Raw genomic sequence first — 17,498 nt, 5'->3', positions numbered from 1 at the left:
TAAATTCCTTTTTCTTGGGGCGTGTGGGCATTCCCCCTATCGGGGTCATGACAGAAAAAGGGAAGGCATGCAAACATGTACAAATCACGCATTACCTATGTGCATTTTGACAAGCTAATCGGCCAGCTCGCTGGAGGGGGCTTTTGAAAAAAACATAGCATATAGATTGTCAATTCGTTGACAGGATAGTGTAATTTAAAAGAGCAAGTCCACAGACAAAAAGAAATATTGTCATTACAATATCAATCATATATTTGACAAAATTTCATTTACAGCTGTCATCATCAAATCCTGATATGAAATATCCATTGAGTACCAAACTTATTGTAAATATTAATTGTATATTTGCAGCTTCAACAGTCTTTGTCTGTTTATATGTCTGTCTGTTTATCTGTCTGTCCGTCTCTCTGTCTGTCTGTTTATCTGTCTGTCCGTCTCTCTGTCTGTCTGTTTCAAGGCAAAAATAGGATTTTCTTGGTATCTATTTGAAATAGTTGACTTTTTTGGAATATTTTAAAATTCAAATTTAATCTTACTTATACATAAAAACGCAAACAACACAAATTAAAATCTGTCTGTTGCAAACCCAACAATAAGCTTTCTGAAAAATTCAAATTAATAGAGAAAAAAATTAAAGGAAAAAAACAAGAGAAAATAAGAATGATAATGGGATATTAATAAAAATCATTTACATATTGGTTCTAAAAAAAGTTCTTATTTTATTTAAGGCTAGCTACTATTAAGGCCTATAAAAATATTTTACAACATTTCCCATTACTTTCCCTGTTATGGATATTGGACTACTATTGGGGAAAGTGTAGATATTCAACTACTCTAGGGATATGTGTGTCGATACTCAACTACTATCTGAAAAATCGTGGATATTCAAGTACTATTGAACCTAGAGTTCTGATGAAAATAAAATATACTAGCGCATTATTAGCACTTTTGTATTTAACATAATAGTACTTGTAGAGTGTCAGAACTGAAAAAGCAGAATATAAATGTATAAAGTCTGAACAAAATTAAGTAAGTGTATTCTTAAATATAGGATATTATATAAGGACATATTTACATTTTTTGGACTTGATTTTAGAGATACTTCGTTTATAAAATTGTACCTTGTTATAATAAAAATCAGATAAATAGTATAATTATCTCACATAAAAAATTGTTGTTAAAAGAAAATAACACGTTTTTATGGACATATTGACATTCTGGTAACACTTATACAGTTGCTACGATTTTTAAATCGTACCCAACTGTTACAGGAATCACCATGCAAAGTTTAAAATGAAAGGACGATTATAACATGTCTAAATTAATGAAAAGAGCTAACAGTTCTAGACTTACGGACAGACCGACTTTATTATTGAAAAGCTTCGCTTTCAAAATATAGAAAAACAAAATGAAAAACTGAAAATGAATAAAGTAAAAGTTTTCTAAAAGACATGACCAATGATTCCTGAACAAAATGTGTAAAAGTTGGGTGTACATAAATAGCTCATTTTGTTTGCTTTTATGACTTGTAAGTTTGGCTTTGGAAATAGTGAATAGAAGGTAATTTAAAGGCTAACACAACTATTTGGTTTTAGTTATAGATAATAATATCCTCTGGGCATGTTTCAAAATTATACTTTTTATTTATTTGACACATTTTAATAAAAGATTATTATGGATTAATAATGCTCATAGCTCTTTTAATTTAAATGTACATTGTACATAATTCAGAAAATTAAGTAATCAGAAAATAATAATAAGATAATAATTCAGAAAATGCTGAATATCAAACAAATTAAAATTTTAATTAATTGTAAAACTTTTTTTAAAAAAATTATTTTCAAAAGTAAAAGGTTGTCTGTTATTTTGTCTGTCTTTCTGTGTGTCTATTTGTACCAAAGAATTTTGCTGATCCCTAAACTGATATGGTTCTCCAAGAAAATATAGCTTTTCATAGGTGATGCGAAGGTTTACAACTATTGGGGTACCACCATCTTACTGAGATTTATCGCCCCTAGAAAAAATATCCAACTAGAATATATATCTTTTCAAACTAAAATTTAAAAGGGGGAGGGATTGATAACTCCCTCCCTCAAGTACCCCTATATATATCAGAATTCTCCTTTTAAGGTCGGACGGTTGTATGCAAAATACAAAATAAATTGATGATAGACTTTTTTTATTTTATCTTTTCTCTTAGGCTAAAATTTTGACTTTATTCATGTTTTGTTTCCTGCCCCTTTTTCTAGACCAATATTTTTCTTTATCCCAGTAATTATTTGTAATAATAATGTGTTTAATTATATAATGAAAAGTATTTGCTTATTTAACCCACTTAACCTTGTTAGATATGTCATATTTTCTTTATTGATGTGAGATGTTTTAAAATAGAAAAAAATGTATCATGATTATCAACAAATCATATCTAAAAAACTGTTTTTTTCCAAAGTGCTTTTTTCAAATATTAATTTATGAATACCAAATTATAAAGACATTGTCTGGAAATCATAATCTTATATGCAGCTTGAATCACTGTTTCGATACGCACATTAATAAAACAGGAATTGAAAGGTCTGTAAAAAACAAGGAATACCTAAATACTTCAGAGTTACAAGAATGCGCGGAATATTTCCGCATTACTGTGTTCTGTGCACTTTCTGTATATTTTTGGTAATTGGTGAAATGGGATTTCTTTTAGACTTTTCAATTACGATTACATTGATGTGCGAACAGAGACTGTGCTGCCTGACTCTTTCAGCTGCATTTAAAATTCTAGTGTTGAAACAATAACCTTGTAAATTGGTCTTCATCTTTTAATATTTTAAAATTAAAACACTATGGAAAAACCGGTTTTTAAAAGATTTTTTTATTGAAAACCATGAATTTTTTTTAATGGGATAAAATTAGCCAATACTCTTATTTAATAGAAAATAACAATGTATAAGTTTTGTCTTTTAAACACAATCAAAATTTCTTACGAAAGGATTTTATACTCCAAAGGACAATTGAATAGATTTAATATTAATCATTGAAAATGTTTTATTTAGATTAATACTCATAAAAAATGAAAGGTTTAAGAACTGTGCTTCTTTGTATAATGGTTGCTGGTTTATCACATGGAAATAGGTAATATTTTAGAAAATTAAAAAACTAAGAACAAAATTTTCATCTTCTTATATCTTATCATAAGCAAACATCATTGACATTGATACAACTTGCATAACACATTATAAAAATTTAAAACTATTTTTTTTTTACATTAGAGCCGATATTTAATAAAATTAGATAGAATACCTACTGCTTTCTTTAATGTGCTATTTTCAAATACATTCATTTAATCAACCAAATATTAAAAAAATACTCTTTAGTCATCCAATTATACGTTTCAGATTAATTTAAGGGGGGGAAGGAAAGAATTGACCCCCTACTTTCAATTATTTTTAAAAAGCTATTCTTGTCCCTTTTCTTTAACAATTTTAACTTTGCCTTTATCACCTCCATTTAAGAAGTTTTTATATCACATGATGATATAAATTACTCTCTGGTTCAATTAACTACCACCATATTAATATTTCTTTAACCATCTCCAGTTTTAGAAGTTTTTATGTTCCATAACATAAATTAATGCCAGGTTCAATTAACTAGCAATCAGAAAATGTTGATGGGAAAATAATCATCTAAAACATTAGTTTTTCCTATTTCTACTATTCAAGCCAAGATTGTTTTAGCCCTCCTTATCCCTCCTTAGTTTTTCTTTCCAATGACCAAAATTTTTCAAGTTGGTTTAATCAGAAACAAGGATGACAACATCCATAAAATCGAATCTCTAAAATGATAGGAAAAACAAACATAATGACAAAATAATGAAAAATCAGGTTATTGTTGAAGGACATACTTACATTTTTAGAACTGGACTATAGAGATGCTTCGCTTAAAACATTGTACTTTGGTGTCCTAGGAAACAGTATTCAAAACTCTCAGACCAATATTATAAAAACTTTGTCGTCAAAAATATTAATACTGAACTTAAATGAAATTGATAAACGAACATTCGGGTAATAATTATAGAGTTGTTATGCTTTCTGAGTCATACCAACCTTTTACTGGAATCACAATATGAATTTTGAAATTTATAGGACAATTCTAACATCCCTAAATCAACTATAAAAGCTATCCATTATGGACATACTGATGGATCTTCCTTAGTTATAGAAAAGCTTAACTTTAAAAAAATGACAAAATTTACATTTATTAAGGGATCCGAAATTTTTCCTGGTATCATCTACAACATCAACAACTGTGTCAACAACAACATCTTTTTTGTCAACTCTAACAACTTGTTGGTCTGCGTAAGTATAATTGCGAAATATATTACATTAAATGGCAAAAATATTTTTGATTCAAGTTGTAGTAATGACAAAATTGATTGGGAATAGTTCCTTTCGTGGCAACGCCCCTTAAGGGGCGATTCGCCGTATCTTTAAAATGGCTTTTGATAGGTTATTCTAGGTTAGGTTTAGGTTATATTGGGTTAGATGATTGCGCCACAGGGTTAGGCAATTGGCCGCGCAGGGCTAGGCCCCCCACAGGGGCTAAAAATAGGAGAAAAGCTACTATACACAATTGATTTAATCTAAAAAGATTGAAATTAGAAAATGGGGGAAGGGGGTTATAAAATAACCCCTGCGAGGCTATCCAATATCCATCATAACTTTACACTCCTAGCCTACAGAAATAAACAAACAGACAAAAAGCTACCTTATTTTAACTTATTTTATAAATAAGGGTAGCATTCAACCAAAATTCATATGTTTTTTTAGAGATTTCAATGTGGCCTTAGTTAATTGTCCCGGCAAAAGAAAACGAAGATCACTAACAATTGATAATGAGAGTATTATTTCCTCAAAAATAACAAGGTAGGTAGCATCAAATCATATTTTTTTATTAAAATTAGTATTTATTTTACCAGAACCAGAAGTCCAGTTCAAAAACGACTTTTGTAAGATGAACAATTCTTTTTTTAGGTTAGCATTAACAAGTTTAGCCAAAATAAAAGGTTGACCTATTTATGTCTATACTATTACTAATCTGTTACTGTAGAATAAAACATCTTAGAATTGGAGACAAAGATTTTGCTATCAAATTGTTGTCTGTTTGTTATTTGACTGTGTAATCGTGAATTTAATTTGCAAGATTCATTTCATTAAATCGAGCCCTCTTTAATCAAATGTTTTTCAATAATAGTAAAAAATATTACAGGGAATCTGATGATGTATCAGCAGAAATAATGCCAACAAATGTTGACAATGTCTCCAGCAGGAAAGGAAAATTTTTCTGGTACTATATGACAACTACAACAACTACTACTTCAACATCTACTTCTACGTCAACTAGCTACACTGGTAAGCATTTTTTATTGATACATCATAAGTAGAGTCAAAACAATAAAATCAATACTGATAACTGTCGTAACATGGAGAAATATAACAAAAAGTACAGATGAGAAATAACATAAATGAAGCTACTTCCCTTAAGTATTCTCTTTTTTAATGAAGATTATGAAGGTCCATTAAAGGTTAACAACTACCTTCAAAAGAGAAGAGTCCCTGGATAAAACTTCCCTCAATTTATTTCGATTTAAACTAAATACACGGTGTTTCAGAAAAAACTGCGTTTTCCGTTTTTCTGACACAACCAGAAGGAATACAGAAAAAACGATTATCTGTCCTTATTCTCTGTAAAACAGTACATCAAATTTATAACAGGTGTTTTTCATTATCTCTAAAAATACGGCCTCTATGATAGGTGCATAGTTTCCAATTGAAATTATGTGAAAAATGTTGTGCTAGAAAAAAAAATAACTCTTTTATTATGTATAAAAAAATCGTAGAATTTCAATATTAATTTAGAAAAAGGTATAAGAAAAGTACCTTAATGAGTTTTAAAGGTGAAATGCTTTTTAGCTCCTCACAAAAGCATTTTTAAGAAACTGCAATTTGTCATTTTTTCACATTTCTTGATTGTGATGCATTTGCAGTAAAAGAATCTTCTTTAATAACGTAGGTTATAGTAAAAAGAAAAAAATCCTTTTTATTTGATAAAAATAATCTCTAAAGACAAATAAGTTATTGAAGTTTGAATTTTTTTATTAAAGCATTTAATTACAAACTATGGATAAATTATGAGTTTATATCTTAACCTGTCAATCAAATTGGTTGTTGACAAAGGAGTGCCAAACTAACCCACGCGTTAGGGGCGTGATTTAAATATATATATAGTACACATTTATTTAAACTTAATTTAGGGGGTTACATATTATTACAACGTAGTTATAAGACTTAGGAAGCAATAAAATGAGACGTTGGGTATCCCTCTAACTGAACCGATTTTTGATTAGTCAACAGATCTAAATTTGTCTCGGCCAGGATATAATTAACAGCCTAAGTCGGCCAAGGATTAGCTGAGTACAATAGTTTTAAACTCAAAAAATTAAAAATAAAGAGCTAAATGAGTGATTGCGTCTTTCTCTTTTTATCGACAGACGCACTTGGATATATTATTTTCATAATTAATTATATGTATTTCCCATGTTAACGTCACCTTATGTGTAAATTTGGTGAGCTACATTATTGAGTAGCGTTGTTAAGTTAGGATGGAAGAATTTTGTAATGAAAGCGAAAGTGGGGTAGAGGATAAGGGATGGGGTAAAACGGGTTATCAAAAAACCAAAATTTCTTGCCAGTGGAACAAATTCAACCAATCAAATTAAAGGATTATAGGAATAAATGAGGGGTGGGGATTTACGAACATGAGCAATTTTTAAGGTCATGTTTCTTAAGTATACAAAAAGAAAAACTGAATATTTGTTTTCTGTGAGGGAATTTTAAATGAAATTTTTAGTGTAATTGGTAGAAAATTGTATTGACCGTATTAAGATGTTGTTTTCAAGTGAATAAATTTTTGAAAACCAACCTCAAGGCACAAAATTCTACCAGAAAAAAGCATCATACGCATCTTTTGAAATATTTATGCTTTAAAATGCGCCGTTATTTTCAGAGATATTAAAAAACACCTGTAACAATTCCGATGCATATTTTTATAGAGAATATTGACATATAATTATTTTTTTGTACTCCTAATGGTTGTTTCCCAAATTTGGAAAACGCAGTTTTTTTTTTAAACGCCCTGTATAAGATTTGAAAGTCAAATTATCCGAATCCATCAAGTTCCTCTGGTTACTAAATACAATGGCTTAGCTACTAATACTAGTAAAAGTTACTACATTTCCAGAAAAAGTTTTCAAAAAGGGAAGGTAAAGGTAGTTTTTTATCTCACAAAGAGGGTAGCATATATCAAATTAACTTTATTTTATAAACTCTTTATTAAGGTTCCTACACAATCGTTGCAGCTGGATGCACCCCATCAGGTCTAGCAACTTTTTGTGGCTAATGTTTATTGTGAAGAATTGATTTTGAATATTTAGTTTGTTTGTTTTTATAAATGAAATTTATTATTTATATGTTGTTAGATTGTTATTGATTTTATATTGTAATTTTCATGTTGTAAAACATCACAAAATAAAGTTTTATTTCCATTATTATTTCAGCTTATTATTTTTAAGTGAAAGTTTGGTTACTTTTTCAACTGCTGTTACTAACACAAAATTTCAATATTTTAATACAGGGAATGGGATTATCAGCCACCATTAGTGTGTTTGTTGTATTTGTTAATATTAAAGTTTTTGTGTTTGATAATATGATTTTATGGCTTAGAAGCGACTTTGCAAAATATGAGAAAAGTTCAAAAATTCAAATGTAGATGAGAGTAAGTTATGAAATGTTTTATTCCTTCATCTAAAGACTGCTACCTTATTAATGTTCTATTGGTCAACCTTTTTGCTTCTGTAAACTGGGCTTAATTATAGAAAAGCTTCGCTCTTAAAAAGGGTGTAACAAAGAAAGTAGAAATAGTGGGTCGAATTGTGTTATACATTATAGGAGGTACATATGTATGTAAGATTTTACAACTTAATCTCTAACAGGGTCTCTTAAATGTTTATGTAAAAAAGGATCTTTATATATAAGTTTCAAGCTAAAAAGGGTAAGTAAGCAAATTATCTGTTTTAGAGTTTATCATCATCATCGTCATTTATCTCTTCTTTTCAGAGCAATGGACACGCACAATTGTTCTCCATTTTTCTTTAATTGGGCCTCAGTAGATCTACGATATGACAAAAGAAAACTAAAGAAATGTAGGCATTTTTGTACCTCCCCCCCCCCCCTTAATAAAAAAACATTGAGGGCCCGAACTTTTATGCTTAAGAGCACAGAGCAAAAAATGTGAGAATCTTTAAATTTCGCAGATCATTTATTGGTGTGCAATTTTTGTTAGGAACGTACTCTAAAGTGTACTTAGTCTATCAGACCATCCGTCAGTTTGGCTACTATTTTAAGATAGACAGCAAACATTTTAATGAAGATTCATATGGCCTGTGCACAAAACTTTTGTTTTGTATGTATGGCGGTCTTTCATACTGAAAACAAGGATGACAACATCCATAAGTAGCGAAGCACAAAAAATTGTGGATGGGAATGTGTACAAGTAGATATAAAGTGTTTTTTTAAATCAAGAATAGATTTATCGGGGAAAATAAACACAAAACCTTGTTTTATTTTGTATGATGACGACACAAAAGATGATTATAACAAAGGGAAAATTTATTTTGATACTGATATTCCATAAAAGTTTGAAAATTGGACCCAAAACACCAAAGAAATAGGGAAATATGTAAAACATATAAAAATAGCCTAAAACCTACAAAAAGGCAGTCGGACCGTCATTGTTGTTTTCTTTAGTCGACGAGAAATTTAATTTTGACATCTATAACTGAAAAAATTTTGAAAATCTGACCATAAACACCAAAAATATGGAGAAAAATTAGAAAAATATAAAAATAGCCTAAAACCTGCTAAATAGGGATCTAACTGGCATCCATGTTTTATACTTAATTATGCTCCATATTATTGAGAGTATTGACAAAAAATTTCAGCCTTCTATCCTAAACAGGAGCCGAGAAAATTATGTTTCCCCTATTCTGTCTCAGACGGACGGACATACATTTCGAATTATAGAGTAGCTTCGCTACTAAACAAGACATAAAAACTTATTTGTTTTCATGCCTCCATATTTTCTCTTTCCTTTTCTTGACACCTAAACTTTTCTTTTCCTTCTCTGCTTTTTATGGATGCCATAATCTCTGTAACTTTTAGCTGAATTAATTGAGTTTCCATTCTAGAATTGGCTTAAGATGGTTTTAGACTATTTCCTATGTCATGGGATTCTTTAATATATGTAAATTTATATATTTATAATGTAATGTAAATTTATTATAAATAAAAAAGTTTAAAGATATGTGAACCTAAAAACAAAATGGTAAACTAAAAACAAGCAATGATCTATAACGCCTGAACAAAATGTGTAAAAGTTAAGTGTTCATAAACAGCATATAGGCATATATGACTTGTAAGTTTCAAATCAAATTATATGTACACAGAGTTTATTTTTATTGCTGAAACTAAAAATGCTACTAGTTACAAAAGAGAATTCTGAAAATTCAGATTATCTAACATAATAAAGTTCTAATATATTTGTAGTAGAGTATTTAAAAATCTGAAAATTTAACAAATCTTAATTTCAGTTTACATATAAGATAAAATAAAAAAAATTACTTTTAAGTCCAGAATAGTTGAAAGCAACAAGTTAAATGAATTGGGTATAAACTTTTATTAATTTATTATCTTTCCCTTGATTTTCTGTGCTATATTTATCAATGCTATACTTTTTACTTTAGTTAAAGTTTATAGTAATTTAGGAATGTCTTGTCTCCTGTTTCTTTTCATGGACCAATATTTATTTTTGGCTTATCTTTTTAGTTTTTGTCTTTAGTTTTAGAAAGGGGACTCCTCAGTAACATAAAATCTTGAATATGCTAAAAGAAAGCTTAAAGTTAGGAAAAGTAATCAAACAAGGATGATAACATTCATAAAAGCAAAGCTCTAAAATAAGAAGGAAATACAAAAAAACAAAAAATCTTGTAGATTGTCAGAACCTTATGAGCACAACATTAATTTTATAGTCTAAACAAAATTGTAGATACTTTTGTTGAAAAATTGTGTATATAAAGGAAACTGTTAATTAACTTTTTTAGGATGTGGTAATAGAGTTGCTATTCTTTCTAAATCGTACCTTACTGTTCTAGGAACTATCAGGCAAAATTTGAAATTGATAGGACTATTCTAACATGTTTAAATTAACAAAAAGAGCTATATGTTACGGATGAAGGGACAGGCAGATGTACAGATGGACAAACCATAATTACATAAAGCTTCGCTTTACGTAAGTTTAGTTTTATCAGGGTAAGGGATAGGAAACCTGGCCATTAATTAGGTCCCGGCCTAGATTCAAAAGGGATATTGCAACTGTTACCAATTCCTAATTAAATGTCGTCACTGGCGGACGCTCCCAAGTAGCTATTGCTCTAAACCAATAAGGATCAGCCTGTTTTGTATCAACCAATAGCCAATTGGCAGATGGAGATATAAAAAATTGAAGAATAGTTATTTCTCGTATCGTATTATAAACGGCTTTCCCGGATATAGAATGTACAATTATAAGATTAAAACTAGTTTTTTTAGCCCCGTGGTGCCGAAGGCACCAGCTAAAAAAACTAGTTTTAATGTTATGATTGTACATTTCTATATTTGTAGAAAACTGGATATAATACGATGCTAGACATAGTTTTTTCGTACTCATGAGAACCGGTTCCTATCCACCGGATTCAAATGAATACGAGAAAACAATTTAAACCGTCTGCTCCTAAATAAAAATAAGAAATAAGAAAAAAAAAATGTTCGATCACATCAGCTTAATTATCAAATCTGCCCAGAGTTTTACATGAAACTAATACCATATATAAAAAACAAAAAAAGGGATTATTTTTTTTGTAAGTGGTTAGCTACAAATTATTCATTTGGTAGTTTATAAATGAAATGTTGTATTTTAAATTTTCAAACTTTATATGGAATTGAGAAAGCCCAATCTTTCCTGCTTTTGTATTACTTTTGAGGAGTACAATTCCTGTGCCGTCATATAAAAAGGGAAGGGGGGAAGAAAATCTCTTCCCTTTTCTCCCATCTCTTTTGAAGAGATTTTCTTCCCCCCTTCCCTTTTTCTTTCCTGAAGCGTATATGACGTAACTGGAATCGTACTCCTCAAAAGTAATACAAAAGCAGGAAAGATTGGGCTTTCTCATGGAATTGATTGAAACACCTAATGTACTATTACATGATAAAAAGTACAAAAGAACATTGTTCTCCTAACATGGAACAAGAAGAATTGATAGAAGGTTACCCAAGTTCTTATTTAATTGTACTAAATTTATTTATTAATTTAGAATTATAATAAGCAATGATAAAATAATATTTTCAAATAAAATTTTTACTCTTTAATAAAAATGCAAGAGACAAAATAACATCATAACGTGATTTTAACAAAAGCCATTAATATATAGGTTTATAAAAATTTCTGTTTTTACTTTAGACTAGCTACCTGAATTTTATTCTATACTTTATCTACACACACACACACAGCTATTTCATTAGCGTTGATAACAAGGTATTGCGCCATCCCATAACTGTTTTTTTAGGCCTAGGCTTGAAAAAGGCCTGAAATAATATTTTCCTATGTTTCCCATCCCTTATCCCTGAGTTTTATCTACAAAAGTAAAAAAGACAATTAAAAAAATTTCTTTCCATTATGACTTTCGAAAAAATCGCGGAAAACAATGTTTCCCAAGAAAACAAGACCCTGTTTTTGTTTACTGTTTTGACCCTTTAAAGACAACTCTAAACCTTCCGATCCTACTAAAAGGTTGGTTGCTGTAAAGAGATTTCATTATAATATTGTTTTATTCAGATTTATACTCATAAAAAATGGAAGGTTTAAGAATTGTGCTTCTTTGTATAATGGTTGCTGGTTTATCACATGGAAATAGGTAATATTTTAGCAAATTAAAAATTAAGGAAAAAATTTTCATCTTCTTATATCTTATCATAAGCAAACATCATTGACATTGATACAACTTGCATAACACATTATAAAAATTTAAAACTATTATTTTTTTACATTAGAGCCTTCGGCACCTCGGGTCTAAAAAAACTGGTTTTAATCTTTTAATTGTGCATTCTATATCCTTAGTAAGCTGTTTATAATACGATGCGAGAAATAACTATTATTGATTTGAATTGTCTGCTAGGATCATAATAAATTCAGCGGCAAATGGGTGCTAGTCCCCAAAATCTTGCTAAATCCTTCACAGACACTTTGGGCAGGTCCCTAAGGTTTGAGACCTCTAATAATTAAATATTCGATCCATTGTCCCCTCCCTTACTCCTTAGTGTGGGTAGTCGACCCTCTACTTTCAATTTTAGTTTCAAAAAATTAGATTTAAAAAATTGTTTGGGGGAGGTATTTTCTTTTCTAGAGGGGGTTTTCTTGGTAGGTTGAAGGTACCCTCCCCCAAAATAGTTATAAATAATTCAAGTACCTCTAAGAAACTACCCTGTAATATCAGTTCAGTGGTTGGCGAGATCATTTGGTACACTTAATAACAAGATGGAGGTTTTACCCTTTAGTTTATTTGTAGTGAAAATGCCAAAATATCCCCCTCCTAATTTACTTGATAAAAATGATATCTAGTAGGGTTGGAGGGGGTGCCTTCGGCATCTCAGGGGTTAAAAATCTGGTTTTAATCTTATAATTGTACATTCTATATCCGCAGAAAGATGTTTATAATACAATGCGAGTAATAACTATTATTGTCCCTTTTCTGGAACAGTTTAAACTTTTCCTTTATCACCTCCGTTTCAGAAGTTTTTATATCCCAAAACACAAATTACTCCCTGGTAAAAATAATTTAACCACCTCCATTTTTAGAAGTTTCTACACTCCATAACAAAAATTACCCTCGGGTGTAAATAACTACCAATTAGAAAATGTTTATGGAAAAATACAATAAAATAAAAATATAAATTTTTCCCATTTCCACTGTTTCCAGTCAAGATTGTTGTACTTGTACAAAGCCCTTTTCTGTCAGTTTTCCTTTCCAACGACTAACCACATTTTCATTTGGTTAAATTGTAGACATAAACAATACAAAAAATTTTTTATTAAGGGATCCCAGGTTTTTCCTAGTATCATCTACAACATCAACAACTGTGTCAACAACAACTTCAGTTCTGAACACTTTATCAACCTGCTTCTATGTGTGAGTTCAATAGAAAAAAGTTTTTGATTCAAGTTTTAGTTTAGAATATTTAGAGGTTGTTGTAAATGCCTATAATTCTCATATTTTCTTAAACATATAGTACACTCTTACATGTTGATATTAACCCTTAACGGTCGGGGGGGGGGGGGGGGAGCTTCATTGGACGCCCCCCCATCCGGTTTTTTCTATCTCATTTTCTGTGTGTGAAAGATAAAGAGCCCAAACTGCTTGACTTTTTAAGTGTGGGTATGAGACATAACAGAGAGTTAAAATTTTTTAAATATCTCCATCCTGGCGGGCACAGGATGCCAGCAAACCTGGCAGGGTCATCCAGGTAAAGAGCAAAAATATTTTTTTGACTAAAACAAAGCATTTTATCTTACCAAAATACTAAAATATCCTCTAGTAGTACATCCTCATATTGAATACAGGTGTTCAAGTCAATTTTAGGTTCCAGGTATGATCCTGCAGGTCCTGATCCTCCAGGTCTCCAGAAATCTTTAAAAAGCTCCTGTGGCCGCAATTTTTGACTTAGAGACTTCAAATTTCAAACTTAAGCTTTTCTTATATGTCTACATAACGTATTAAAATTTCATAAAGATCCGCCGCCGTTTTCCCGCCGACTGCGGCGGCTGGCAGCTGCCAAGTACAGCGGCGGCCGCTGATATTTATATTTTGATATTTCAAATATAAAATTTACATAAAGATAAACATTTTCTGCAAAAAAAATTTTATTCTAGCTTCAAAAATAAAAAAATTTCAGCCGTTTGAAATTTTTAAGTAAAAGAGGACCTAAAAACAAAGGTTGTTAAATAAAAGGGTGAAGGAAGCGGAAATTGACCTTGACTTACTTAAGGTCGGAAATTCATAACACAGGGGACTTGCACAAAAATTTTTAGCCCTCAAGCTCTAATAGGAACTGAGACAATAGGGGAGGGGGCGTTAAACGCCCCCCCCCGACTGATTAAGGTGCGCCAAGGGGCCCGACTGCAAGGGGTTAAGTTTATAATAAAAATAGGTTCTTTTCTAATGTAGTTATAAATATTTAATCAATGCATATTTTGAATTATTCTAATGACTTATTGTAACAAAAATAATTTTATCTCAAAAAGTTAAATTTAAAGGGTGAACAAAAAAAATGCGGACATTTTTAAAATTCTAATTGCATGGCTTGTGTTAATAGTAGAAAAATACTATGCATGCCGTTAGAGCTGGCTATGAACTCTATTTTGGAAATATACGAAAAGTTCCTGTGCTAAGTATAGTTAGAGAGCTACGTGGTAAAATGTCCCAACTGACTTAAAACTTGTCTTTTGTGTATATTATTAAATATTACAGAATGGGTTGTACAAAAAGAAGTGCGTACATTTTTAAAATTCAAATAGCGCGGCTTGTGTTAATAGTAGAAAAATACTACACATACCATAAGAACTGCTATGAACTCTATTTTTTTGAAATATAAGATCGGTTTCTGTGCTATGTATAGTTAGGGAGCTACTAGGTAAAATGTCCCATTTGAGTTAAAACTTGACCTGTGAGTAAATTTTAAGACATTTTACCACATAGTTCCTAAACTATTTGTAGCACAGGAACTAAATTTATCTGTTTTATAGAGCTGATCTTAATGTACCTGCTGCAAATTGCCCAAGCGCAAGAAAAAGAAAATCACTTAGAATTAGTGATGAAAATATATCATCTTCAAAAATAACAAGGTAGTATCAAAATGCTTATTAATAGTGTTTGTCTTTATATCTGTCTGTTGTTTATTATAACATCTCCGATTTAATTAGTAGTGCAGATAAAACACTGTTCTTCAAGCACACTAAGATTATTTCACCTTTTTAACTTCCTTTAGTCTTTTCCTCCCCCTATATTATCCTCCGTGTCTAATCACCACCCCTTTTATTCACCTTCCTATTAATTCTTCCTTGTTACCTAATGCCTTTACCATATATAACCATTCTACATATTACAATACAATATGATACAATTTTAAAAGATAGCATACTAAGCCAGGAGTGTGCAAACAGCCTCAAATTGTGTTTTAATAATAATCTTTTTTTTTATTACAGGAAAACAGACGATTATATTGAAGCAGAAATAATACCAACTAATGATGACAATGTCTCCAATAGAAAAGGAAAATTTTTCTGGTACTATATGACAACTACAACAACTACTACTTCGACATCTACTTCAACTTCAACTAGCTATACTGGTAAGCATATATTTTAATGAGAGACGGGGGGGAGGGGGGGGGTTGTATCTTATAGAAAGAGAGAGTGGTCCCTATATATATGTACAGGTAAAAAATAAAAATTGAAAATGACTAAGCTAATAGATATACTAGTAAATTCATTAAGTGATATCAGAGCAAGAGTTTCAAATGCCGGGGCAATACCCTTAACTCCAAATTTGTCAAATATGTAATGTTTTTTTTTCAAGAATATCAAATAAAGGGAGAAAAACTTATAGGAAAATATTAATTTGAAAGACTGTAAAAATTAACTTTATTTATAAATTTTATATTTAGGTTTCTACTCAATTACACTAGACAATTGCACTCCTACAATTCAAGTAAATTATTGTGGCTAAACTTTATTATGACAAGTAATTTCAAAAAATTCTTGTTTAGTCTAATTTTGATCATTTGTGTTATTGTTAAATTTTATAATTGATATGCTATGAGATTGTTATTTATCTGAGATTGAATTTATTTGTTTTTTTTATATTAGTAAATAAAAATGCAACAATTATAGATGTTTTATATATTTTTAGTGTTTTTATGCTATTATTTCAATGAGTTAATGAAGGCTCTGCTGTGGCCCCTATTTGTTATTATGCTTATAATGTATAAGTTCTTGAGTTTGAAAATGTTTATTTATTCTTTACAATTTTATATTTATAAATAATTTAATTTTACTTGGATCCTACTAGTGAAACTTGTAGCAGGCTAAAAAAAACTATCCCTTCCAACCCCCTTACCCCATCCCCTCACCTCATTCTGGATGTACGAACTGACCAATACATGACAGGGGAAATAGAAACCTAAATTGACAACGAGGCTTATATTCTTTTTTTTTAATTACCTAAAAAAATACAATATAAGTTTTAAAGGAATATATTTTGAAAATTTAAACTTTAAAAATATAACATGTAACATATAAATACAATGTATGTTAAATTAAGAATAAATCATAAAGCATTAAATAATGAAAACAGAATACTGCAATATTTCAAGTGTAAAGAGTTCATAATTTGCACACAAAAAAAATCATATTATCATATCAATGTATGAAAATATACTTTTAATTGCAATAAAAGATAAAATAACTCTTTAACAAATTTACTTATTTCCAGTAGGGCTCCGAATTAGAACCAGTTCTAAACCATACTTAAAAATCAGGTATTGTATTGTGTTGAAGAAATTTACCAAAAGAGTGAAATCATTATTATAAGCTTTGTTTGTTGGCATGTGCCTAAAGTCAGCCAAAGAAGAATTTTGTAGATAATTTTCCCACTCTAAATATTCTAGATTATAAACAACTAACCCCTAACAAATGTACCACAAACAATGCATCTACATAATAAATTTAATTTCATTATGTGGGGATATTTAATTACTATCCAATACAATTGGTGTTTTTTTTTCAGCATGGCAAAGAATCAATTTTTTTCCATTAGAAAGAATGAACGAATGAAAATATTCAAATATTTATCATATTCCTGGATTTCATTCTTTTACCTTAAGTTAATTTGGTGAACAGGAAGGTATCAAGGAAACAGAATAGGTAGCAGAAAAAATACATGGTTACTAATTATTTCATAAAAAAATTACCCAATAATTACACCTACTAAGCTATTAAAAAGGTAATCTGGTTTGTTGGTTTTAATATAATAGTCAATAATCAATTAATTAATTCTAACCAGAGGTGTGGAGAAGGGGACTAGAAAGTTAGCAAAACTAAGAAAAGATAATACAAAGTAATAGACAAGTAAAAACCAAAATAATCTTAGGTCTATTATTAAATCACAATATACCTCCAATTTATGTCAGTACTTCTCATTCTTGCAGACCTTTCCTATTCTTTCCTATTCTTTCTCTCTCTTTCTCTTAATTTTCGTTTTTTTGTTTTCTGACAAATTGCACTTATTTGTTTAAAATTCTTACATT

At 30.0% G+C, this 17,498-nt stretch overlaps 2 protein-coding genes across 2 annotated transcripts; both read left to right on the top strand.

The window, feature by feature from the left end:
• The first annotated feature begins 3,031 nt into the window (after positions 1 to 3,031).
• LOC145318590 (uncharacterized) lies at positions 3,032 to 7,597 on the top strand. Its single transcript, XM_080159974.1, has 5 exons — positions 3,032 to 3,126; positions 4,257 to 4,349; positions 4,821 to 4,916; positions 5,260 to 5,402; positions 7,388 to 7,597. Exons 1-5 carry the CDS (start codon positions 3,065 to 3,067, stop codon positions 7,447 to 7,449), a joined length of 456 nt encoding a protein of 151 aa, XP_080016100.1. The 5' UTR covers positions 3,032 to 3,064; the 3' UTR covers positions 7,450 to 7,597.
• A 4,374-nt stretch (positions 7,598 to 11,971) lies between these two features.
• LOC145318589 (uncharacterized) lies at positions 11,972 to 16,887 on the top strand. The gene is made up of 5 exons (XM_080159973.1): positions 11,972 to 12,052; positions 13,232 to 13,324; positions 14,938 to 15,036; positions 15,397 to 15,542; positions 15,858 to 16,887. Exons 1-5 carry the CDS (start codon positions 11,991 to 11,993, stop codon positions 15,917 to 15,919), a joined length of 462 nt encoding a protein of 153 aa, XP_080016099.1. The 5' UTR covers positions 11,972 to 11,990; the 3' UTR covers positions 15,920 to 16,887.
• Positions 16,888 to 17,498: the final 611 nt, after the last annotated feature.

This window comes from Acartia tonsa, chromosome 5 (genome assembly GCF_053477335.1).
Source record: "Acartia tonsa isolate MP-2025a chromosome 5, ASM5347733v1, whole genome shotgun sequence".
Taxonomy (NCBI): Eukaryota; Metazoa; Arthropoda; class Copepoda; order Calanoida; family Acartiidae; genus Acartia; species Acartia tonsa.
The sequence above is the reverse complement of the archived record's forward strand: the minus strand, read 5'-3'. Positions and strand labels throughout refer to the sequence as shown.